This window comes from Eublepharis macularius, chromosome 9 (assembly GCF_028583425.1).
Source record: "Eublepharis macularius isolate TG4126 chromosome 9, MPM_Emac_v1.0, whole genome shotgun sequence".
NCBI classification, from domain to species: domain Eukaryota; kingdom Metazoa; phylum Chordata; class Lepidosauria; order Squamata; family Eublepharidae; genus Eublepharis; species Eublepharis macularius.
The window spans coordinates 70,203,445-70,230,603 of record NC_072798.1 but is presented as its reverse complement, the minus strand read 5'-3'; the positions used below and the strand labels follow the sequence as shown (position 1 = coordinate 70,230,603).

General features: G+C 42.0%; 1 protein-coding gene across 1 annotated transcript in view; it reads right to left on the bottom strand.

Moving 5' to 3' along the window:
• NELL2 (neural EGFL like 2) overlaps positions 1–27,159 on the bottom strand; it is a 202,482-nt gene that overhangs the window by 90,170 nt on the left and 85,153 nt on the right. The window contains exons 12-13 of the mRNA XM_054989185.1: positions 21,459–21,587; positions 5,663–5,788 (exon numbers count right to left, since the gene is read on the bottom strand). Coding sequence (XP_054845160.1) covers positions 5,663–5,788; positions 21,459–21,587 — 255 coding nt within the window. The remainder of the gene's footprint in view (positions 1–5,662; positions 5,789–21,458; positions 21,588–27,159) is intronic.

Below are 27,159 nucleotides of genomic sequence, written 5' to 3'. Positions count from 1 at the left end.
TGCCATCATGCCTGGCCCAGCTGGCCCCCAGCACCCCTGTAGGATGCATTGGAAACAAAGTTTTGAATTGCCTTGGCCAGCCAATCAGTAGCAGGTTGGCTGGGTGCAGGGGGCAGGCCCTGCCACCTGCCACCAGCCCATGAAGCACAGCCTTCACTGAGGTCTGCTGACAAGGCATATAACAGGGAACTGGCCAGGCCCTGCCTGAAGTTGGCGCTGATCAGTAGAGAGAGCAAGCAGTGGCACCTGTTCCACAAGCATGCCTGTGCAGGTGGCATTGAATCAATGAGCGGCAGCAGTGGGGCAGTGAGCAGCAGCGTCAGTGTCACCTACAGTGGAGCAGCAAGATATGGCAGCAGCAGTGACAAGCCTGGCCTTTGCCCAGGATGCTTGGGTGGAGCGGTCACGCCAGTGGAGGTCTTCCAACCGCCAGCAGGCTACCATGTTCAGCAGTGGCTTCCTTACTCATACCCCCTCACACTTGCTTCAATCAAGTGTGTGGCATGCTGTTCCCAGGGAGGGGGAACAGGTTCCAGGGTGGACAGGAGTGGAAGCGGCAGCATGCTACCCAAGAGGGCAACTAGGCTGGGTTCCGAGTACAGCCTGCAAGGGGCAAGAAAATGGGGCAGCCCCAGCAGGGCACAGAGTAACAGCCAGGCGTCTGGCACACCAGTGGGGAGACCAGCCTTTTAGGCCTACATAAGCCATAGCACAGTATTCATAGAGGGAGGACAGGCAAGTGAGGGTCTGCCATTCAAGGCCTGCTCCATCTGTAGCCAGGCCTGCACCAAACAAGCATGGGGAACCACAGCCTTTGGATGCCACAGTGGGACGTTCTCTGGGAAAGGGGGACAGTTGGATCTCTCCAGGGCCCTAAAACTGCATACAGGCCTGGAGCCACGGCAGAGGCTAAGGTCTCAGGGCCTGTTGAGGAGTACCCCCCAGGTGGTTGGTAAGGCTGCCCAGGGGAGCTCAACTCTCAGCAAAGAGGAGGCAGGTGAGAACCTCCTTCAGTAGCAGTGCCAGGAACCCCAAAAGAAGGAGGAGACCAGAAGGGGAAGCAGAGCGGTAATACACGCTAGGCCCAGAGGTCTTCTCTTTGTGAGGAAACGTCAGACAGCGAGGGATTGTCGTGTGAGTCCTCTATGGAAGGGGAGGATTCAGAGGGAGAATACTGACGGGGAGACAGCCTATGTTCCAGGCCTCCTGGCTGGGCCTCTCTATGGAGAGCTAGTAGTCGGGTGGATTTTTCAGGCCCCAAAGCCATCTGGGTTGAGGAGAGGCAGGAGATGACAATGACCCCCCAAAGGATTCATTTATCCCACAAAGTGTGAAACAGGATTCTTGATGGGTACTACATCAATGTTTTTACCCTCTTGCGGCCAGAGGAGGAGGATGGGAAGTTCTGTTCCCTTCCAAAAAGGAGAATTTGTGGGAGAAAGAGGAGGAGGCTGAGTGGACGTTCATCAACTTGATGGAGGGATACAAAGTCTTTATGAGGGTGGTCCAGGCTTCCTATCCAGAGTGAGGCTGGCACTTAGCCAACCACCTGAAGAATGTGTTGCGGGCATGGGCCTTGCAGGGGAGGGGGAAGCCATTGAATACAACAAAGCATTCTGCAGGTGCACTTTGCACAATGCTAGGACTCACTGGGATATTATTAACCAGAAGTTCTGGTTGTGGTGCTGGTCTGCACATGAGGGGCAGGTCTAATTCTCCAAAGGCTAGGAGTAGGGCAGCTGGCAGAAGCACAGCCAGGGCACCTGTTGGGAGTATAACCAAGGCAGGTGCAAATGCCCGAGGTGCAGGTTCGGCCACAGCTTTGGGGGCTATCTTGGCCCCCACCCTTACCCCTCATGCCCCAGGAACAACGGGGGCCAGCAGCCCTTTTCAGTGGCTCAGCCCTCCGCTAATGGCGCCTGTAAAGAGGGAGGGTCCACCAGTGCCCCAGTCTAGCCCCTTGCCCAGGGAAAATAGCTATACAGCCTAGGGCTTGGTGCTGTCACCCATACCCATTCAGAGGGAGGCCCTCCATCCCCTCCTGGATGCCTATCCTAACAGATAGGCATCCAGGACAGGCTATTGAACCCTTTCCACCTATGGGAAGGATTCAATAACAGCTTCCACATCCCCTTCACAGTCCTGCGGGTGGCCATGACCTCAGGGAACCTTAAGCCTACCAGGGAATTGCTGGAGGTTATGGCTGTAAAAATCTCCAAGGAGCTGGAAGCCAGGCAAATGTTGGGCCCCTTCTCTCCCCACCTCTCCTATGGATTTTCCCCCTGGAGGTGATCCCTAAGAAGGTCCCTCCCACCTCTCCTATCCCCTTGGTTTATCTGTTAATAACATCATTTACACAGAGTTCTTCTCCATGCGGTATGCATGCTTTGATCATGCTGTGTGTTTGGTCACGGCTTGTGGCATCGGGACCTTTATGGCAAAATGTGATGAGCAGTTGGCCTTCTGGCTGCTGCCCATACAGCCAGATGACTTTTGCCTGCTGAACTTTAATTTTGGCGACTGCTGGTATATTGACAAGGCTATGCCCATGGGATGCTCTGTAGCTTCTGCAGCCTTTGAAGATTTCAGCATATTCATAGAATGGGCTGCGAAGCATTGAACCAGACACCCTCACATCGCTCACTATCTTGATGACTTTCTCATCGTGGGGCCAACAGGTGACACAGCCTGTACCAACTGCCTGGCAGGCTTCCAGGCCCTGGTACACGAGCTATGTGTCCCACTGACACAGGGCCCTGGGTCAAGAGCCCTGCCACTTGCTTGACATATTTGGGTATTGTGTGGCAGGATGCTCCTGCCTTCTCTTGGACAAACTGCAGGCCCTCTAGGGGCTCATAGGGTCCACCCTCTTATGTCCAAAATGCATGCTCAAGGAGCACATATTCTGTTCTAAGTTCCTTGGAGGAAGGGACAGGATGAAAACACTTGAAAGCAGTAGAACCTTTGTTTTCAAGGGCATGGGGTTTGTAGTTCTGTATCTGCACCAAATGATGGCCCCAGATTTACCTGGGGGCCGAGATGTGGCCTGTGGGGGGGGGGGGTGCAGGGGTATGGTGGACTCTATGTCCTCATCAGCGCCCTCCCCTCACCGCCACCCCTTGTCCAGGATTTTCAAATCCTGGGCCAGTCCAATGGGAGCGGTGCACTGGCCAGGCTGGGGGGCGAGGCTGTGGGTTAGACTAGGAGGATGCAGGCTTCCCTCAGGTCCACCGGCACAGTTCTTTTAGGGCACTGACTCCTTCCTCACCTCATTCTGTGTTGTGCAGCAACCCACCAACCGCTCCCTTATCTTGGGCTTTCATCTGTATGTACCCTCCCATCTGCATTATGGAGGGCTGGTTAATGTTTGCTCTTGTTTTCTTTTACAGTCACAACTCTGTTGAGTAGTGTGTCATGGGGATTGGATTATTTTGGGGGGGGGGAGATGGGGCCTACGTGTCCAATCTCCCCATAAGGAGATTCCCCTAAGGAATCTTGAGAGTGAATATGGGGGTGCATGCCCAGCAGAGGCTGCCGGGCATACTCACTCTCAAGTGGCAAGTGATCCACTCAGGGGTGTTGATGCCCACGTAGTTCCCATGGTCTGCCACTCCTTGGCTCCTTGAGCTGAGGGGGCATGGCAGTTCATCGGCTGGCAGGTGGGTCAGAAAATGCTCTGGATCCAACCTGCCATACATTGCCTATGCTCCGTCCAACTGTTATTTTAATAAAGTTGTGGCCTTCATTCACTCCATACAGATGGTGTCTGTGGTTTCTTGTCATTGTGCCCCCTTTCCCCTCCTCCACCCCCTTAGCACTGGGCTGCAAAGTACATAACGTAAAGTCAGGGTCTAAGCCAGAGAGCTGTAACTTGGGATAATGGCTCTGTTAACAGTGCAACTTATTTTATGATTCTGGACTTCTGAAGTACACGTCATTATCTTTGAATTACCCTTCTGTAACACATTATGTTCTGTTTCAGCAATTCCTCAACCCCATACTGGATCCCTGCTAATACTATATCTTTGTAAACTTATATTCTTTTACCCCATGTCATTGCTTATGGAAATGTTCTTGAAACTGTATTCATTTACCCTATGACATTGTTTATGGAAATGTTCTTGACACTGTATGGAAATGCCTGCCTTTGTCCTTGCCACTAATTGTACTAATCTCACACTATGTAATCCGCCTTGAGTCTCAGTGAGAAAGGCAGAATATAAATAACATAAATAAAATAAATAAAAATAATAAATAAATATGGTTGTTAATGTCAAAAAATGCAGATACCACTAATTGTGCTTGAATGATAAAGATTCTACAGAAAGTAAAGAGTAGAGATTAGGGGTGTGTGATTTCAGTTTCCAATTCGGGATAAATACTCAAATCGGACCGATTTGTAAAAATTTGGAAATGCTGAATCAAAGCTTCCCAAAGCGATTCATGTCACTTTGAGATGCTTAGGGGGCCCGCAGCAGGCTCCAACTGACATGCGGAGGAGGACTCCTCCGCCTGCTAGCAGAAGATTAAAGGGCCCTTTCCCTGCTGCTTGCAAGATAGGGAAAGGGCTCTTCCCGCACTTCAGCTGGCAGGGGATCCCCTACAATTCAGCAGAGAGGAGGGGGATTCCCCTATCCCAGCTGAAGCCCAGGGAAGCGCCACCCTGCTTATTTCACCAGATGGGAGGGGGAGGAGGGGATTCCCTTCCCCCTCCCATTGGGGGAGGGAAAAGGAGAAGGAGGGAATCCCCTCCTCTCCCCTGCCATCAGGGGAGGGGGAAAACAGAAGCTTTAAAAGCTCAAACTGCCTTTTCAACCCAAAGCGGGAAACCCAAATCTTTTTCAGGTGCATACCCCTACTAGAGATAGGCACTGCAACAGAAGAAGGTTATCTATGGAAAAGACTTGGTGGGGGCTTACCCAAGTTCATCCAAGGAACTTTACTTATCCTGTCAACTCCTAAGTCACAGTTACTGTGAACTACTTAAAGAAGTGTTCTTTACTGCTATCCTCACTAAGTTATTTGCTTTGCTAGACAGTACAAATGTACACGCCCCACTAACTTTTTTAATAGAAAAGTTAGTGTCTGTACCATATAATTATGTTCTGGGGTGTTTTCAAAGACTGTAGATGTGCTCAGCTCCCATAGAAAATCCTTCAATAATTTCATGTTATGTTTCTATGAACAATCCTTTTATCAGGTTTACTTATGCCAATATTAATCTTTATACATGCAGCATGGATTTAAGAAGAAGAGAGCTCTAGGCTGTTTATGATAATACAGAATAAGAAAATGTGTTAAATACTCCCATGTAATGCTTCCAAAAAAAAGCCGAATAGTCTGAATGCATATGCTATATCCCAGTTATGCAATAGGGAACTCCCATGTGCCACACTTCCTGTTCTAATCATCCATTCCAAGTACAAGATCAAAAGCATGCTTTACCCCATAGCAAGTTTTAATTTTAATTGACTCCTATCCTTTGTAAATGATGCAGCACATTTATCTCTTGCAACATGTTCCCAGGAAACTAAATCCTTTTAACTGTTCATCTTTTTTTACTCCCTCCGTTTCATGTTGTATATACAAGTGAAGAAGTATGTTCAGAACAGCGAAATTATAGACAGCTCTTCATACTGACAAACTGCCACTGTCCTCTTACCTGTACATGAGTAGTCATCAATCCTGATGTAACCTGTTTTACAGATGCACATGAATGATCCTGGTGTGTTTACACACATGGTATTCTCCCGACAGTAATGCCTTCCTTCAGCACACTCGTCAATGTCTGTGGACAGAGTAGTGAAGCCAATTGAATAAATCCTGCTGGGTTTCCTGGGTCTCCTGTTGTTTATACAGAGTGGAAAGTGGTCTGCATTCAAGACTATATACTCTGCTATAGTTGATCACCAACTGTACTATGTTACTAAAAATAACTCAAAAGAAGCAGCTGTCTTCATCCTTTCTAAGGTCTTTGGATGTATGCATTATAACCATGAAAATACAGAAAAGAGGACACATCAAAGTACCTGCAGCCAGTAATAATGCAATCCTAAATCAATTGGTTTAGAAGGGTGTAATGTTTCTTAGGGTTACACTATAATAATCTAGTACTGCACGGTAATGCAGTGATAAAGTTTTAGCAGCAATTGTTTTTAACTAGTTCTTTAATCACTTTAATTAGAGGACTAGTTAATTAAAATTTCAGTTAATTGATATGTGGATCCCAATATTAATTGTTGGGAACATGTTTTGACAATAAAGTTGTTTTTGAAAAATTGTTTTATACTATTCTGTTTAAATTTCACAGAATGAATGGCTGCTTCTATCCACACACACAGAGAAAGAAAGAGAGAGGGGTGGGGCAGGCATTGTTCTTCAAATGCAAGTTTTTTTCTTCTTCATATTTATTGAAGACTATTTGTTGAATATCTTTTACATGAAGTCCTCTGCACTTGGAATCTCTCAGTCTGCTTAGTATCCAAACTTATTTTGTCTTCTGTATCATACTATATCTTTGATATTGCAACATCAACCTTTTACTAATTTTGCTACATTTTAGCCATTTTTTCATTCCACGATCCACCTCGTCTCTTTTTGTACTTTCTATAAGATTTTCTCCACTCGCACAAATATCCATACAGTTCTAGTGGCTCAAAAAAAAAATCATTGTACTGACGACTTCTCTTGTTCTCCAAGCCTGTCTCTTACAACTTGAAGATATCTTAACATAACCTTAAACATCTTGCTAGTTCTTCCCTCATTTTATTTTCACTAAGTGACCTTTTCTGAGAGCCATGCCCTGAAGGATATTTGTACTCAGTCAGATATGCAGGTTCTTTTCAATAATGTTTCAGGAAACTACTTTACGGTTGCTTGCCTCACAACTATATGTATCCTAATAGTATAGAATATATAGGAGAGTTACACTTCCTCTATAGCTTTTGTAAAGGGACTATATATCTGGACAAGCCTATATGTTCTAGAGCTGTTGAAATGAACAGCCATGCAAGAATCTTCAGGTCAACGGAAAATCACAAACTGGTTTTGGACATGGGCGACTTAGAGCTTTTTGTAAAACAGTATACAGCAATACCCCCAGCTTTTAAGAAATTCTTCTTTGCAGCTGTGTATTTATTTCAGCTAGTAAATACAACTTGACCTATTTTATTGAAGATATGGTAGAAGTGTAGTACGGATAAAAATGTTCTCATTCAGTTTTAAAGATAATGCTGCAAAGAATTCAACTGTGTGTGAAATGGTATTTTCTCCCTGAAAATACTGTTTATTATGCCAGATATACTAACTTTGAATACAGGTCAGTAAAACAAAGCATATTGCCTCTATTACAGAGGACTAACACTTTTAAGGCTCTCTGTGTGTTGAGCTCACCAGAACAACTGGGCTGAAAACAACTATTTTATTTTAATTAAGACATTTAACAATGGAAATACATAAGCAATCTTTCTCAGTAACTTTAGTACAAGAAAAAAGCAAATTATAACAAATAATAAAGTAACTATAAAAAGGAGGAAGAACCAATCCTTTCCTACACTATATTAATCTAGGGATACATATATAAGGAGCACAATTTTTACTCCCAAATAAGAGACCCCTAACAGCTCAAAACAGCAGGGAATATTCAAAGGGGCTGTCAAACATGAGGGTCAGAAGAGGTAATGAAACAGCCCTAAAGAAGAAAGTGTAGATTGTTGTACCAACTTAATAATGAAGTTCTAAACAGAAGTTACTCCTGTCTAAGCCTATTGAAATCAGTGGGCTTAGACTGGAGTAACTCTGCTTAGGATTTCACTGTAAATCTAGAATCTTAGTCACTGCCAACAAATGTGGCTGATTCCGCACATGTTGGATAATGCACTTCCAATCCTCTTTATAGATCATTTGGAACAGATTTTTTCATGTGCAGAACAAAAAATCCACTTCAAACAATTGATAAAGTGCATTGAAAGTGCATTGAAAGTGCATTATCCAACGTGTGCGGAATCAGCCTGTATCTATAAAACACCAGAATGCTGTCTCAGTAACACTTATTAAAAGGACACTTAACAAGGATGCCTGCCAGCCTGTCCAAAATCAATGACACTTTTTTAAAAGCTGGAAAAGATGCACAGAATACAGATGAATGATTGCAATAGCTTGGTGATTTGCAGTGGAACCTTAAGCCCACCCTTCTAAACTAATTAATTTCAACTGACTAGAAGGGTGTAACTTTCTTCAGGATTTGGCATTTTAACATTTGTCATCCTAATTGTTTTCAATGGACTTAGAAGGGTGTAACTCCCTTAAGATTGCACTGCTACAGTTGTCATCCTAAACAGAATTACACTCTTCTAAATTCATTGATGTTAATGGACTTAGAAGGGTACAACCCTGCTTAGAATGGCACTGTAAGACACAGAAAAGCAAAAGAGACAAAAAACACAAAAGATCCTGAGAAGTTTTACTTGGAATGACTTCTTGATGTAGTAGGAAGAAAGCACTAGTACGCAAGCCATTCATCAATTTATTAATACCGACTGATTTTGGAGAATACATAGTCATGGATAAATAAAAACCCAGTAGATACTAAATAATACCTTTGGTGGCATATTGATTGATCCCCAAAGACAAGTGTATCCCTTCAAAGCATTCCAAAGAATTCTACATCTTCCTTCTAAAAGATAGGAGGGTCATTGCCTTTTTTATGACCTCTGGTATAGTGCTCCAGATTGTGGGGATAGCTACTGAGAAAGTCCACAGTTCTTAATTCCTTACTGGAGGTCAGGAGCATAGGCGTTTCAATTTCCAGGTTGGGGCTGGGCCAGCAGCATTGCTATGCTATGTCCTTAAAAGAATTGGGGCCTGGTGTGATCATAGGGAGGGGCCTCTACTATCTATGGAGGTGGAGCAATAGGGGATTTAGGGAGGTGCTCCATAGAAATTTAGAGGGGCCCGGGCACCCCTGGACACCCCCTAACAATGCCCCTGGGCTGGGTCAAACCTAGGAAAAGGTGGTAGTTGGCCAGTAGTTATAGTGGTATCTTAGCAATCACCAGCTTTGTCTTATTTTTGAAATTGACTTTTAGGATAGTCACTTTAAGATATGTAAATACACATATCATGTGCATAGGACAAACTAATGGTCACAAATTTGACACTAGGAAAGCAACACAGAAAAGCCTGTAGGGGGAAATTTTTAAATATTTTATGGACATTCATTTACAGGAGTTTTGTTTGTGTCTTATTCATAAGGGCGACTTAGTACAGAAATTTACTAAATTATGACATCTCAGATGCCTTCCTTTGGTAAATGTATGGTTGAAGTCTCTGAGCCAGAGCAGAATACAAAACAGTTGCTCTTCACTCAGTTTCTGAGCAATGTACAGAGTAGCAATCTTCTCACTTGAAACTCATATCCTGTGAGTGAGTAGAAGCACATTTTGAGGCAATTCAGAACAGCGCCATGACCCCAAAGAAAACTCAAAGTTATGCCACTTAGGATTTTAAGTTACACTGAATGAGTTTGTTCTAATTGATGTTCTTTGAATAAACTCATTAGCTATATCAGTAAAATCAATTTTGTGAGAGATCTGTTTATATCCATGAAGAAGAGCCATGTGTTTGAGCCTTGCCTGTCTCATGCTTGACTGTAGAAAAGTCTTTATTAGGGATGTGCGTTTCGGCTTTCTGAATGCCGAACGAAAGCCGAAACAAAAGTGTTTCGGCTTCTTTCGGGTTAGCCGAAACATTTCGGAGAAAGCCGAAACGTTTCGGCTAGCCGAAAGAAAAAAAGCCGAAACGTTTCGGCTTCTTTCGGCTTTCTTTCGGCTTTTCAATGGGAAAATGCCTCCGTCTTCCTGGACGTCTGGGGGAGGCATTTTCCCACCGAATCAGCCCAAAATTGGTGGGGACCTTCTTCTAACCCCTTTCTAAAAACCCCCAAGTTTCAGACCAATTGGACTTTGGGGGGCCATGTTATGGCCCCCCAAAGCAGGTCCCCCTATCCTCCCATAAGAAAGCGAAGGAGCAGCATATTGTTAGCATGCTGCTGCTCATCTTCTTCATTATTTCCTATGGGGAAAAAATGAAGAAGCAGACTTCCTTTGCCAGGGGTGGCATTTTGCATGCAAAATGCCCCCTTACCCTCAGGGGACCTTCTCCCACCCTTCCTCCCACCCCCCACCAAGGCTCAGCCTGCTCCCACTGGGGGGGCCATTTCATGGCCTCCCCAAGTAGGTGCTCTCTCATCTCTACCACTGACAGCTGGGGGAGGCTTGTCTTGCCAGGGGTGGCATTTTGCATGCAAAATGCCCCCCAGCCCTCAGGGGCCCTTCTCCCACCCCTCCTCCCACCCCCCACCAAGGCTCAGACTGCTCCCACTTGGGGGGGCCATTTCATGGCCTCCCCAAGTAGGTGCTCTTTTCTCTACCACTGACAGCTGGGGGAGGCTTGTCTTGCCAGGGGTGGCATTTTGCATGCAAAATGCCCCCCAACCCTCTGGGGCCCTTCTCCCACCCTTCCTCCCACCCCCCACCAGACTCAGACTGCTCCCACTTGGGGGGGCATTTCATGGCCTCCCCGAGTAGGTGATCTTTTCTCTACCACTGACAGCTGGGGGAGGCTTGTCTTGCCAGGGGTGGCATTTTGCATGCAAAATGCCCCCCAGCCCTCAGGGGCCCTTCTCCCACCTCTACTCCCACCCCCCACCAAGGCTCAGCCTGCTCCCACTTGGGGGGGCATTTCATGGCCTCCCCAAGTAGGTCCTCTCAGCCCCTAAAGTCCACCCCTTACAGCCCCACACAAACCCAATTCCCCCCCAGCTGCCACACACAGACCCAAATCCCCACATTAGCCCCTCACAGACCCAAATCCACCCCCACCTGCCCCACACCCATAACCCCAGGAACAGGCTGGCAAAGGCCAGCCCTCTCCCTTTGTTCCCTATGCTGGGAACTTCTAAACTCTCTTTCCCTGGGCAATTCTGCACAGCCCAGGGGTGCCACAATGGTGGGCACACTTCTGAGTGCCAGCTGGTCCCTGTGAAAGAGCACCTGAACCACAGACACCCTCCCTCAAATTCCCCCACCACCTACAGAGATGGCTGGCCAGCCAGCCCCATTGTTCCCTATGATGGGAACCAACTGCACAACAAAGAATAAAACACGAACAACACAAAATAAAGTTTTTTAAAAATTATTTTCTCCCTTTCAAAGTTCAAGTAGGCAAAGCATTATGACACATTACACCAGCAGTCCCCCACACAGAAAAATTAACACAACTCACTTAACATCAGAGAATCACAAAACACGATTCCTGTCAAAAACACTTTATTCCTTGAACAGCTTTAGGATACACAGCAGGGGGGCACACCAAAGGGCATGGCAGCATTATCTTACACAAAAATAACACAACTCACTTAACGTCAGAGAATCACCCCAAAATACTGCTGTCAAAAGCACTTTATTTCCTTAACTGCTTTAGGTTACACAGTAGGAAGGCACAACAGGGCATGAAAGCTCAGGGAGCTGAGCTGTCCGTGCCGCTGTTTGTAGGGGCTGGAGGGGTGCAAACTGCCCATAGCCCCCTGTTCTCAGGCGGAGAACAAGCAAGTACGCTCAAGACCTCGAGAGTGCATTGATCTCGGGTGTGAGGGGGGGTCTACACAACGATCCCCCATCCACCCTTGAGGTCCCACTTGCAGACGGGTAGCCAAGATCTCTGCAGCGGCTCTGGAGTCATTTTTTGGCATAAGACCTTCATGCCCAAGCTTCAACAACTCAAGAAGGGATTTTGAATCGATTGGATAATCGAAGCAGTGATTACAACCCAAGAGAAACGTCTAAGAAGGTAAAGATTGCTATCTCTCAGTACGGGACAGATTACAATAAGAAATAAAGTAATAAAGAGAACTAGAAAACTGCGAGAGACTCAATAAATAACTGAGAAAATTCCGGCAAATAAATTGGCAAAAAGTGACATTTTAAAGAGAAGTTAGCGTGGAAAAACGGCTATTGTTTACATACCTGTGGCTAGGAGGAGATAGTGGACTGTGAGAAAGTTTTAACATCGCGAGAATTGCTGTGTAACGGAGAGGAACAGGAAGTGCATCAAAACCACAAAGAGACGGGCGAGAAGCAGCTTGTAACCAACGGAAGTGGGAAGTCGCCATTTAGAAGAAGGGCAAAGTTTTGGCTTCAAGGAAAACGGAAGTAAGACATCTTGGATAAGGGTAAGGGCGCCTGTCTCAAATAAGACCATAGAGAAAAGATGCCCGACATTATGGATTTCGTAAATACCAAACTGAAAAAATAACCCAAATTCAGACTTTTAAAATAAAAGAAAAGAATAAATCTGAGCCACGGAGCTAAGGAAAAGAGCAGACTCGTGGGAGCGAGGTAAAGCCAGCCCCACGATGTCGAAAAAGGATTGGCAGACGGTGCTGGAAAATTTGGATAAAAAAGTTACAGATGGAAATAAAGAGATGGAGAAAAGAGTCACGGAAGGAAATAAAGAGCTTAAAGATATGATGCAGGAGATGGCGAAAAATTTGAAGGATTTTAAAGAGGCATTTAAATCGGAGATGGCGGAAATATCCAAGAATATAGATCAAGTCAAAAATGACCTACAAGTTACACAGCAGAGTTAACGTAGTAGAAAATGTAACTGACACTTTGGCAGATGCACACAGAACGGAGATGGGAGGAGTGAAGGGAAGAGTGGCCGCAGTTGAATGTAAACAAATGGAAAAACAACTTAGATTTCGTGGGATCCCAGAAGTTTTGGAAAAATCAACCCAAGAGCATATTACAGAAATTTTGGCAGGCTACCTGGACAAAGAAGAAGTGGAAACGGCAGGTCGTCTAAATGTGGCATACAGGATAAACTCAAAATATGCGGCTCAAAAGAACTTACCAAGAGATATGATTGTGCAATTTACAACTAGAAGCATCAGAGAGTCAATTGTGAGTAAACAATTTCAGGACCCATTAGAAGTCGACGGTAAAACGTGAGAATTATGAAAGAACTGCCCAGATTGGTGTTGTTGCAGAGGAAAAAATACAGAGAGCTGGTCCAGATGTTAAAAGATTTGAAAATTAGATACAGATGGGAAATACCAGAAGGGCTGGCTTTCGAATTTGGTGGAGTCAGGAGAAACATCAGATCTGGACAGGAGATGGAAATGTTTATTAAGGAAAATGAAAAAGACTTACCTAAAAGAGCTAAAATTTGAACATGGAGTGTAAAATCATATCTTGGAATGTAAATGGACTAAATTCACCTTCTAAATGCAAGACTGTATTCCACTGGCTTTTAAAACAAAACTGTAATATAGTGTGTTTGCAAGAGACACATATTAAAAAGCAGGATGTAAAATATTTAAAACTTGCAAAACTTGGAAATGAATTTGCAGCAGCTTCCAAAAAGAAGAAAAGAGGAGTTGTATTGTATATAAAGGAAGAGCTGCAGCCTAAATTAATACTATGTGACACAGAAGCCAGATATATAGCAGTGGAGATAATCTGGAATTCAAAAAAGACATTGGTGATTGGGATTTATGCGCCTAACGGTGCGAAAGAAAATTTTTTCAAGGATTTACAGAAACAGTTAGATGAATTGACCTATGCTCAAATAATTTTGGCAGGCGACTTCAATGGAGTTACAAACTTGGATGAGGATAAGAAATCTAAAAGTGTACAAAAAAAAGAGGACTTTTACCAAAATCTTTTTTTGGGATTAAAGAACAAAAAAGTCTGGAAGATGTGCGGAGGAGACAAAATCCCAAAAATAGACAATACACATTTTATTCAGCAAGACACTTGACATTATCAAGAATTGACATGATCTGGGCCTCCAAGGAATTGGCGATACGGACTAAAGATGTGGAGATAATGCCCAAGGTAGGCTCAGACCACAATCCAGTCATGTGGAAATTTGGGAAAAATACTAAAAGGATGGAGGATAAACGAGGATTTGCTGCAGATAGAAGATAATATGGCGTTGCTACGGAGGGAGACCAAATTCTTTATACAATACAATATGAATAAGGATGTACCAACTTATAAGGTATGGGATACATACAAAGCTGTGACTAGAGGAATATTAATGGACTTGAATGCAAGAGACAGAAGGAGAAAGGAAGAAAAGAGACATGAAATTATGGAAAAAATTAAAGCCAAAGAAATACAACTCAAGAAAAGACCAGGGAAGAAGAAAATATATCAGGATATAAAAATTCTGCAGGAACAATTGACAGCAATGAATAATAAAGAATTGGAGTGGAATTTGAAAAAAATGAATCAAAAGTCGTTTGAGGGCGCAAATAAACCTGGGAAATATCTAGCGTGGCAATTAAAAAAGAAAAAGGAGAAGAATACCATAATTAAGATTCGAGAAGAGGACAAAACATTGATGGACCAACCAGCTATTAGTGAAGCCTTTTTTAAATTTTATGCAAAATTGTACCAAAAAAAGGAGGTGAATAGAGATTCAATAGTGGAATATTTGGAGAAAACGAAGCTTCCAATAATTTCAGAGGAATGGAAAGAAAAGTTAAACAGGGAAGTGACAGAGGAAGAAATAAAAGAAGCTATACAATCAATTAAATTAGGGAAAGCACCAGGTCCAGATGGAATAACGGCAAAGTTCTATAAAATGATGGCTAATGAACTAGCACCTTTTTTAAGAGAGGTAATGAATGAAATTTTGCAAGGCCAAAAGATTCCTGACTCATGGAACAAAGCCAACATATCGTTGATTCCGAAAGATGGACAAGATTTGACCAATTTTAAAAACTATCGGCCAATTTCGTTGTTGAATAATGATTACAAGATTTTTGCAAAAATTTTGGTGGAAAGCTTAAAGGAATGGCTGTTGGAATTTATTGCAGAAGAACAGGCTGGATTCCTACCTAATAGACAAATTAAGGATAACCTAAGGACAGTAATAAACGCTATTGAATACTATGATAAGCATTGTGATAGGGAAGTTGGTTTCTTTTTCGTGGACGCGGAAAAAGCATTTGACAACCTGAACTGGGACTTCATGTTTGCCACTATGGAAAAGCTGCAAATGGGAGAAAAGTTCATACAAGCAGTTAAAGAAATTTATAAAGACCAGTGTGCAGCAATTGTAGTGAATGACGATTTGACCAAAAAATTGAAAATAAGTAAAGGTACAAGACAGGGCTGCCCATTGTCTCCATTGTTGTTTATTTTGATTTTGGAAATATTGTTGATTCAACTATGAGAGGACGATACAATTCGAGGCATAAAAATAAAGGAATTTTCCTACAAAGTCAGAGCATTTGCGGATGATGTAATGTTAATAGTTGAAGATCCAATATACAATATGCCAAAAATAATAGATAAAATAAAGGAATTTGGAGACTTGGCTGGATTCTATGTGAACAAAAAGAAGTCGAAGATATCGTGTAAGAATATGACAAAGCAAAAACAGCAAGAACTAATGGAGCTAACGGATTGCAAGGTAACTAATAAAGTGAAATATTTAGGCATTGAGCTGATTGCGAAAAATATAAATTTATTCAAAAATAACTATGAGAAACTGTGGCTACAAATAGAAAGAGACTTGATAAAATGGAATAAATTAAACTTGTCATGGTTGGGAAGAATAGCAGCAGTGAAGATGAATGTGTTACCACGTGTGATGTTTTTATTGCAAACAATTCCAATTATCCGAGACTTCAAACAATTTGATAAATGGCAAAGAAAAATCTCAGACTTTGTGTGGGCAGGCAAGAAACCCCGTGTGAAAATGAAAGTACTACAAGATTCGAAAGAAAGAGGTGGACTGCAACTGCCAAATATAAGATTATATTATGAAGCAATTTGTTTGGTCTGGTTAAAAGATTGGATAACGTTAAAAGATCGTAAACTGCTGGCTCTGGAGGGACATAAAAAACTGTTTGGATGGCATGCCTATTTGTGGTACGATAAAGTAAAAGCGGACTCTATGTTTCTGCATCACTATATTAGAAGAAGCCTTTTCACAATATGGAAGAAATATAAGGACTATATGGAAGATGGTATCCCCTCATGGGTGGTACCATATGAAGTAATAGATCCGATAGCTGTTTATAATGAACAACAATGTTTAACTTACAAAGAGATAATGTCAATGGAACATAAAATGTTAAAAATAAAAACGGAAGAAGAGTTATCTCCCCATTATGGATGGTTTCAATATAGGCAAATCAGAGATCTTTATAACTCGGACTGTTTAAAAGGAGGAATAAGATTGAAAAATTCGGAACTAGAAGAAGTGATTTTACAAGAAGGTAAAAAAGAAATCTCGAAAATTTATAAAATACTTCTAAAATGGCACACGGAGGATGAGACAGTTAAAGTCCAGATGGTGAAATGGGCAATAAACTTTCATAAAGAAATAACAATGGAATCCTGGGAGCATTTGTGGAAAAATACATTGAAGATTTCAACTTGTACTAATATTAAAGAGAATGTATATAAAATGATGTATAGGTGGTATTTAACACCAAAGAAAATTGCGCTAGGAAATACTAATATGTCAGATAGATGCTGGAAATATAAAAAGCATGAAGGATCATTATATCATATGTGGTGGACTTGTGAGGTAGCTAAGCAATACTGGGGAGATATAATTGAAGTAATTAATGAGGTTTTGCAAACCCAAATAAATAAGAACCCAGAATTGTTGCTACTGAACTTGGGAATGGAAGATGTTCCAATGCAGTACAGAACATTGTTATTTTACATGATTACAGCAGCAAGACTTTTATATGCGCAGAAATGGAAAGTGCAAGAAATACCAACTACAGAAGATTGGATTTACAAATTGCTGTACATGGAAGAAATGGACAAAATGACAAGAAAACTGAAAGATCTAGATCCAGGAGAATACATCGCAGATTGGGGGAAACTGAAACAATACTTAGAAAAAAATGGGATGTGAAAGGAGGACTGTGGCAGTTTGAGAACTATTAATTTGTGATTTTACAAACGGGAGAGAGAAGTAACTTTAACATTAATGGGAAAATTCAGTTATTAATCAATTAAAGCTAGTATTGCAGGCGAGTGCTGAGTGGGGGAGGAGAGTGGAGAGGAGGCACGGCGACAAAACACACAGACACAGTGCTGGAGGTAAAGAGGCCACAACTTTATACAGCTCAGGGAGCAAAGGCGCACATAGGGCACAGATCCGAGCATCGGCTGACCCGTCTGCCAAGCCGATGACCCACACGCCCCCTCAGACCCATGCTGAGGGGGGGAACCATGGGATGACAGTCAGTGGGATGCCATGTGGGTGTACACCACTCTGTGAACCATCCCCTGCCACCTGGGAGTGAGGTGGACTGACAGCCCCCGACTGGGCATGCACCGGCCATTCCTCACTCCCCAGACCCCTTATGGGGATCCCCATAATAGGGAAACTGAGCCCGAGGGCCCTGTTTCCCCCCAAACGGATCGGTGCCCAATGCCCAATACGCAGCCTACTCACTTCAAAGTTGTGACGAAAGGGAGGGTTGGGCGGGATGCCGCCATGGGCCAAGTGCTGAAGGGCGGGGGCCAGCTTCCCAGGCCTGGGGCTGCACCGGATGAACCTGGGCATGACCCCTGGCCCCTGGTCTTTCCCCGCCCCTCCACAACATGGCGGCCACCATGCCATCTCCCCACTTGCCTCCCCCGCAACGCTCGCAATCCAGTCCCCCAGGTGAGTCTGGGAGCCGTTGCTTGCAGGCGAGTGCTGAGTGGGGGAGGAGAGTGGAGAGGAGGCACGGTGACAAAACACACAGACACAGTGCTGGAGGTAAAGAGGCCATACCTTTATTGAGATTACAGCTCAGGGAGCAAAGGCGCGCATAGGGCACAGATCCGAGCATCGGCTGACCCGTCTGCCAAGCCGATGACCCACACGCCCCCTCAGACCCATGCTGAGGGGGGGAACCATGGGATGACAGTCAGTGGGATGTCACGTGGGTGTACACCCCTCTGTGAACCATCCCCTGCCACCTGGGAGTGAGGTGGACTGACAGCCCCCACTGGGCATGCACCGGCCATTCCTCACTCCCCAGACCCCTTATGGGGATCCCCATAATAGGGAAACTGAGCCTGAGGGCCCTGTTTCCCCCCAAACGGATCGGTGCCCAATGGCCGCCATGGGCCAAGTGCTGAAGGGCGGGGGCCAGCTTCCCAGGCCTGGGGCTGCACCGGATGAACCTGGGCATGACCCCTGGCCCCTGGTCTTTCCCCGCCCCTCCACAACATGGCGGCCACCATGCCATCTCCCCACTCGCCTCCCCCGCAACGCCCGCAATCCAGTCCCCCAGGTGAGTCTGGGAGCCGTTGCTTATCATTAAGGAGATTTTATTAAAAATATATAGTTTAAATAGTGATGTAGAGATTGGATATATTAGTGGATTTGAAATATAAAAGAATCTGAATATGCTTAGAGCAAGAGATATAAAATATATATGATTTAGAAGAATTTAGTTGAAAATAAGTTAAATAATAAGATAGGTTAAGGGTTGGAAAGCTGTTGGAAGTCTACAAGGAGGGAGGAGGGAAAGGGTGGGGGTTGATATAATTTAGGTAAGATGGGGAATATGTGTATTATTTATGTACTCACCAATAAAAATTTTTTTTAAAAAAAATGATCAGTGGTTAATATTTAGAGATGTATCATATAATTCTTTTGTTTAATATTAGTGTACATAAGAATAGCTGGATCAGATCAATAGCCCCTCCCCAACTTCAGAATTCAGAGGGACATTGTTTCCACTTAGTCATCATAGATAATAGTAATTGATAGACTTATCCTCCATGGATTTTTATAATTCTCTTTTAGAGTCAACTAAACTAGTAGCCAACATAACATCCTATGGCAATAATTTCTACACGTTAATTAATCATTAAATTATTAATCATTTAATCATTAAATAATTAATTCGTTAAATAAAATACTTTTATTCTGAATCTACTGCTCTTCAACTTCATTGGACACCCATGCAGCTACCCCATCCATAATTTTATAAACCTCTCTCATTTGCCCCCTTAGATGTCTTTTTCCAGCGAAGAAAACCCAAACGACTTAGCCTTTCCTCACAGGAAAATTTCTTCCACCACTTGATCATTTTGGTTGCCTCTTCAGTACCATTTTCGAGACTACAATATACTGTCTGAGATACAGCAATCAGAAACATACATAATATTCCAAACATAGCCACACTATAGAACTGTACAATATACATTTGAAAATCAGAAAAATATTAATTTTATTAATGATTTAATACCAGCATTTTCATTGACCTATATAAATTGTCTACAGTGTCCCAAACTTTGACCTCTTAGAATCTTAAGGTTTGTTGTCCACTTCTCTCAAAAAAGGAATAAAATTTTCATGACATGCAGTATAGAAAGAATTCTGCTACTTACACTTTCATGCAAGTGGTCCTCTTTTTTGAACTTGTCTTTTTGGTTGTTACTTATTATGATTTGTTAATGTGTGGAGTTATATGTATCTGCAGTGTTATTGAATAATAAAATTAAGATTAGTAATTAATGGTGAAAGAAATCTTTAGACTTTAATAGTTTGTTGTTCTAGGTCAGAATGTCCTGACGAAAGGTATGTGCCAAAAAAAGAGATAGCGGATATCTCTCCTCCTTGTGAGGGCTGGCATCTTTATATTTTAGAGTGCCTGGCAGATCCAAAGAGGCAAGAATGCTATCACATGCTATACATATCTGAAGGTGGTACACACAAGCTTAGATATCACTGATTTATCAGCACTTGATGAATGTCAGCATTCCATAAAAAAAACATTGTGACTGAGATGGTATAAATGTTTTCTGTAGTACCTGATCTGAGATCTTTCTTGCACATGTGTTGATGGTGCTGTCACCAAGTGATTGATTTACATGAAGTCTCAAAATCTGTTCTGGTGCCAGGATCACAAAATGATGGTCAAAAAGAGAAGGAAGTGGGGCAGACTGCAGCCCTTTATGGACTCCACCTCTCCAGCCCCAACTCCATCACAAAGAAAGCAGCACCTTGACCTCCAAATCTCCTTTTTGCCTGCCACTGCAAAACATGCCCCTTTGAGTTAAGGTGTAGGAACAATCTTCCCAGAAATTCGGCCCATTAAACAAAACTTATGAAGTTAAACAGACTGATATACTGGGGAGCTCAATGTTTACATGGTCCCATTTATTCTGTGTAGGAATAACACAAAATTAGCCGTACAAGTCAGACATGATGCTTTCAGTTGATTTCAGTATACCCTGTAAAAAGAGTATTATTGGTACATTTATTGAGTAAGGGCATAAGCATATGTCCCCATGAATGAACTTTATTCACTGTAATGATGCTAAAATCAGAATATTTGAGACTGTAAACTTTATTGACAGTAGCTGGAAAATGTAGAATAGTGGCTTTGATCTAATGCTCATGTTTACTCATGCACACAAAGCATCCTTGCACAAGGAAACATTTTTCTCAATGATTTTCCCAACGATTTTCAAAGCAAAGCAAAAGAATGCGTTTTTTCTGCATCCTGAAATCAGTTGGAAAGCTCTTAAAGAAAGCTTCCAGACATTTTTTAAAAAATGGATCAGGTCAGCTAAATATAAAAAGTAGCATTTCCCCCAGTATTATTTTAAAGTCAAAAGTTTCAAGAAGTTTGATAATAGTTAATAGTTTAAATAGCAGATGAGTATGACATTTGATATAACTTCATTTTCTTTTGGTTAAATTGTAAATATTTCTCTATAGACTCTCAGCAAGTTTCCTGCAGACTGCTAAAAATATTCTCAACCTTAATTTTACTTAAATTAAAATGTAAAATAAAACCATTACAAGATTATTTTCTCATTCCTGCAAGATTCACAGTTTAACAATAAGATTACATTAGACATCAGGGTGTTGTTGTTTTTTGCAAACTTGAAAAATGTTTTTATTCTAGTCTAAAAGCAATGTTATTTTGAACATTATTTGTAAATTTTCTTTCAGATAAGTGTTATTAAAATCGACTCATAAGGTTGAAGCTTTGCGATTTAAATCCTATTGCTTACTTTGGAATTTATGATTTTTAAGATAACAGTAAACCTCAAGGGCTTAATTAAAAGAAATAATAGCTCAGAAGCTATATTAAAATGGCCTAATGTATGAATTTTAACATATCTGAGATCTAATTAATGAGAAAAACACATACTTGGCAGTTAATATATTACTTTTAATTCAAGAACTCAGTTGTCTTCACTTACTACTTTGACGCAGATTGGATTTTTTTCAATTAAAAACCTTAATTTGGGATATAATTATTTCAGCTGATTTATATGCTTTGAATTAAATTCCCTGCATTTAATGAGCACATCATTTTGACAAGCTGTGAATTAATACTTCATGCAGTAATCCACACTAGCTTTTATGGGTGATACAACCTTTTTTACAAAAGATTTCTGTACCTTCACAGTATGCATTGTCCTCTCGAAGAGCTCGGAAACCATCTCTGCAGCTACAGACAGCCCTATCTTTGAGGTTCCTGCAGAATGAGTTCTCCATGCACTTGTGTCCTTCAGAGCAAAAGTTGTGGCCTAGAAATAAGAGACTGATGCTTTTTAAAAATGTCCCCAAAATTTTAAGTTCAGTAGCCAATTAAGTTAACAGCAAAGTTCCCACTGATTTGAATAAACTGAGATTGCCACCAAGGCAGTTGCTGTCCAGTATACCCATTCATGTGTTTCATGGGTCATAAAGTAAATTACAGTGAGGTATACCTTTTCATTTTGATATTAAGAAATAAACACCTTACCAGCATGCTTCATGAATGCAACATTGATTTATTCTATAAAAATAGTTTACATTAACTTTAATTTACAAGTGCTTAGGGGTTATGGTTGTCAAAGCACTTGCACTGTTGTTCCAATCAGAACTAATTCAATACTTGTAAAGACCTGGTCCTAGAGGAAAAAATATCTTTTCTGATGGGAACTCATATTTGTGATGCCACCATCAGCTAGATTGCGGTCAGAGCCAGCTATTGGGAACATGTGACCCTGATATTATAACAACTATGTTGGCTACCAATCTGCTCCCAAACCCAATTCTAGGTGTTGGTTTTACCCTACAAAGCTCTACATGGCTTGGGACCAGAATATCTGAAGGATCATCTGTGAGGAAAAGAATGAAAAGGTTTGCTTTTAGTTGATGAAGTCAAGTGAGAATGCCAGCACTAATTTTATTCAGACTAGATAGACCTGGGAGTATACAACTGTCTGAGGAAATGGGTAGTAAGGAGACTTCCCTTCATCCAGGAGATAAGGGTTATGTATTTAGGAGAAGAATAATTCCTGTCCAGTGTCTGAAAGGGGTTTTTTGGCTCTATGTACCCTGGATCTGGAGTAAAAGGAAAAGAGTGCTGTGTTGAAGTCAGAACACCTAAGCTGTGAAGTGAAATCTATGAAGGAACCTTGTTGAAGCAACTTAAGTATGAAACTACCAACCTCTCACTTCTAAGATCTACTAAATATAAGCTTTAAGAAGACTATTGTGCCTAATGCTTATGAAGTATTCTGTTCAACAAACAAAATTTACCTTAGTTTTCCTTTCCCTGCCTACCTACATACCACCCCTGCCTGTTGAATAAACGTGCTGTTATCTTTTAGAACTCTATTTAGCCTCTAGTGCCATTTTGTTTGAAAGATGATGTGGGCTTCTGCTTTTCACCTACTTAATTTGGGCTGGGATAGAAGCCAAATAAATACACAAATTTAAGAGTGGGACGAAAGGAATTCTAAGTTACACCTAGATACATGCTACCAGAGGCTTCCCAGCCCCAACAAACAACCTCATCGATTTTGGAGAGAAAATCTGCATCTCTGTGGTGGAGTGAGTGGGCCAGTACATTATAACAGGGAATCAGGAGGACTAGTATGGTCAGGAAGGGCCTGCAGCTGCAGACGTACCTGCTGATAGGGTTGCCAGGTCTGTATACTCTCCCGGGGGGAGTGGGGGGACCAGGCACTTGCTGTGTGCCAGTGGTGTGCTCTTTCTTCATGCATCCGCGCTCCAGCACTTGCGCGATGACATCACTCCTGGAAGTGACATCATCACGCCAGCCACGAGAGCGCTCCCGCGCTCCATCTGGGGCCGATTTGGCCCATTTGAGGGGAACATTTGCATATTGATAACAATGCAGCCACACTTCCTGATGATTTCTCCCAGTGGCTTCATATAGATATTAAATTGCATAAATGATAAGATCGAGTCTTGCAGAACCTCACAGGCCAATGGCCAATGTTCTGCAAGGGGGCAGAGCAGTAATTCTCCAGTACCATTTTTTGAGACCAACCTCTCAGATAGGTAAAAATAAACAGACTATTTGGATGGGATAGCCAAGATTCTAGTTTTGACCTGCCATAAACCTTCACAGATGTCATTATGGATGTATTTTTTAAAATCTCCTATGTTATGCTTACAACCTTACAAGTCTTACTATCTATAGCATTCCATAAAGTGGTGAAGAGAACTCTACTACTCCTTGCATCTCTGGATTTTTATTGTGCTCAGATGTGTTCTCACCACTCGGCAAGTTAAAATGACTAGTTGTTACATGAGCACAAACATAAGATTCCACTTGATAAATGAAAGTCTGCATTTAACTGGTTTCCAAGCTTAATCTATATCATAAGGAAGTTGTGAAGATAATTCCTATCTTATTTGCAAAACGATGTTTGTGAAAAGTAGTGTACCAATAATAAATTTGTTGCCCACTGCCACCTTATCTACCTATTACATTTTTATTCCATTGCTTCACCAAAAACTCAGGTGGAAAATATTCCTCCATTTTCTCCTTACAACAATCCTGAGCATTAGTTTAGGCTGAGAGAAAATGACCAGCTGACAGAATGAGCTTTTGACTGAGTGAGGATTTAAGCCTGGGCTTCTTCAGTCCCAGTCTGGCACAACACTGGCTTTCTCCCCCTTTTGTAGCCTCAGTGGGCAACTGTTGGAAGAACCCGTGGGCAAGACTTAATTGCAGTTTGAGTCCTCAGAAGTCAATGTTTCCCTAATCCAGTTAAATTTCTGCAGCTCTGGCAATGACACAGCAGAAACTATTAAATGAAAACTTAGCTTTGAGGCAAGATTACCCCTTTCAAATATCTTTAAGGGTCATTCATTGTTCTCAATATATGCCAACTTTCTTTGAAATCTATGGTTTATCTGTGCACTTATGAATAGAAGTATTTGGTCTCATGTATGACAGATTATAAAGGGATGTCCCTATTCTTCATCACAAAGAAGCCAAAGTTAAAGACAAGGTATTGGCCTTAGGCTCAGAGCCTTTTTATCGGTTAGTATCCGAACCTCAGCATCACAGGAGATAAAGGTTACATGTTTCTAGTCATCAAAATATTCCCTTTGGCTATAAGGCAGTATAAAAGAGCAAGAACGGATGATTAATTCTGCACTGATTTAGGCTTTCTAAAACAAGATCTATAGGCAGCTTGTGACAGGAAAATTTAAGCTGACCCACACAGAGACATATGAGTGTCTGGATAACAAGCATGAAACTAGCCAATTATACTTGTCAAGACTGTATAGTCTCCATGACTAATCAAGAAAAAAAATGAACTTTCCCTACAGTAATTTAAATAGTTTAAGCTCTATAAGTAAAAATCATTTTAGTTTACTTTGATATAAATAAGATCTTTCAATTTTATTTTTTTAGTCAAGTTATTATTATCTGATATATTATCGAAAATATTATCATCTGCCTTTTGATGTTATTTATTACACACTTTGTGCCTAGATAATCACAGCTTTTATTTTCTTCAGTAGCACAGGTCTACAGTCAAACTCAAGAAATCATTTGATTCATGTCTGAACTCAGATTAACATGGTATATCTACTGGAAGAAGAAAATCTTTTTTAAAAAAAAACTGTTCACAGTTTGGAAGATACTAATATTTTCTGGGATGAGAAGGGGGGGACTACCAATAACATATATCTTTACTCTTGCATTGCAAATCAGGGTACACACCATTTGTTCAGCCTGCACTTGATAAATGTATAATTTTTAAAAAAGAAAAATCTCTACACAAACCAATATCTACAGTGAGGATTCAAAGGAATGTAATTGAACCAAACCAAAGCAGTCAAAGCAACTATGAGATACAGAAATGACACACATTCCATGCTTAAAGGTACACACACGATAACCCATGCTCATATTTTATCCGGAATTGTATAGCACTTATTCATGTGCCATTTATGTGATTACAACTGGTCTTTTTTGTTCACGCAAATGAGCAGTATCAAATCAATACTCTCAGCTGGAATGTTGAAATAATCATCACTCTCATGAGATTCCTGCCAGTCCGTGAGCCTGTCACATGGAGTCGTTTAAAACATTTAAATAAGGGTGTGCTATCTGGGTCTGGGAACTGACTAAAAATGTATTTTGACCATTCCTGCTAAATCCAGATTTCCCAGATCAAATTAGAGAATCCAGATCCAATCAGGGAACCTGGATCAAGATCCCCAAATAAATCCCGGTTAATGTAGGAGAAGAACCTTCAGCCTCTTGGCTGCCTGTTTCCATGTCTTCTGCTGCATTTTTTTCCAAGAGGGGAGAGGAAGGAGGGAGGGAGAATGAGACAGAGGCAGGATGGAGGAGGGAATGAGTGGCTAAACTGTGCAGGAAATCCCCTTGTCTGCAACCAGTGTCCCTTGCTTCAGTTGGTTTGGGTGGAATTCTCTGTTTTGACATGATTCTCTGGTTCACTTTGGTTCTCGGTGGATTCCAGTCCCTTCTTTCAGTTTGCTTTGGGTGGAATTCTCTGGGCTCAGCTTACATTTGAGAATGTGCCTCTGACCAGCAGCAGCCTTGCACCTATGTGTTTCAATGGAGAGTGGCTAGGCAGCTTGCTCAGCAGGCACCTGGGTAGTGAGGGGCTTCAGTTTGGTTCTGTTAGGCTTTCTTTCTGTTGAGCTTGCATTGTGGAGTACCTTCGCCATGGCAGCCTTGTCCCAATGTGTTTCTGTGGGAGGAGTTAGCTTAGACTTTCCCCCGCACAGGAAACAATGGAGAGTGGCTGGGGGCACTCTGTGCAGGAGCCCATAGAACTGGACCTCAGGTTGCAATCTTCCCCAAACTTGGGTAAGCCTTTAGAGGACAGTCAGGAGTAGGCTCCCTGCTTTTAGTTTTAATGTCTCCAATGTTTGTTAAAATATGATAGGTGTTGTAGAGAAAAATGGAAAATGAAACATGTATTATTGTTTTTGTTTTTTTCCTGATTTGTCTCGTTTTTCTTTTTTTGTATTCTCTTTTCTTTACTTCTTTCTTTTATTTTATTGTCTTTTTTAGGAATAGGCTTCCTGCAAATTTGGTGGCATTTTCTTGAAAAGTGATTCTCCAAACCCCTACCTATAGCCCCTGAATAGGTTTCCTCAGAGAAAATAATGGCCGATAAAGTCTAGTATTCTCTAATCTTGCCAAACTGGATTAGAAAATACTACGAAAAGTCAATAATGCTAGGAAAAGTGGAAGGCAGTAGGAAAAAAGGAAAATCTAAAATGAGATGGCTGGACTCAATAAAAGAAGCCACATCCTCCAGTTTGCAGGATCTGACCAAGTCTATTAATGAGAGGACATTTTGGAGGTCTTTCATCCATAGGGTTGCCATAGGTTGGAGGCAACTTGACGGCACATAACACACACACACAGATTTCAGGGAACTTAGGTTTTTTTTTTTTCATGAAATCTGTACCGGGATCATCTAGATTTTTTGTGTGCATACCCCTACATTTGAATTTAGCCCGAGAGCCACAAGTCACTTTTCAACTGCAGTTCTCCTTTCTGATTTATTCTATTGTGCAGTGATTAATCTGAGAAACAGAGACCCTGGTCGAATCCACACGACAGCTTTTTTCCCGCATTTTTCCTACCTTTTTTGCGCATTTCTGAGCACCGTTCACACCACCTTTTTAACGTTCCGATTCTCTCCCACATTCCTCTCAGTTTTCCTTTTACAGATTTCTTGCGCGATTTTCACGGGGGACGTGAACGCCTTGAGGCGGATATCTCGCGCCTTTTTTTTAAAACCACCCCTACTTCCGTATCTCTGGCCGTTCCCAGCATTCCTATTGGCTAAGTCTCCTCCC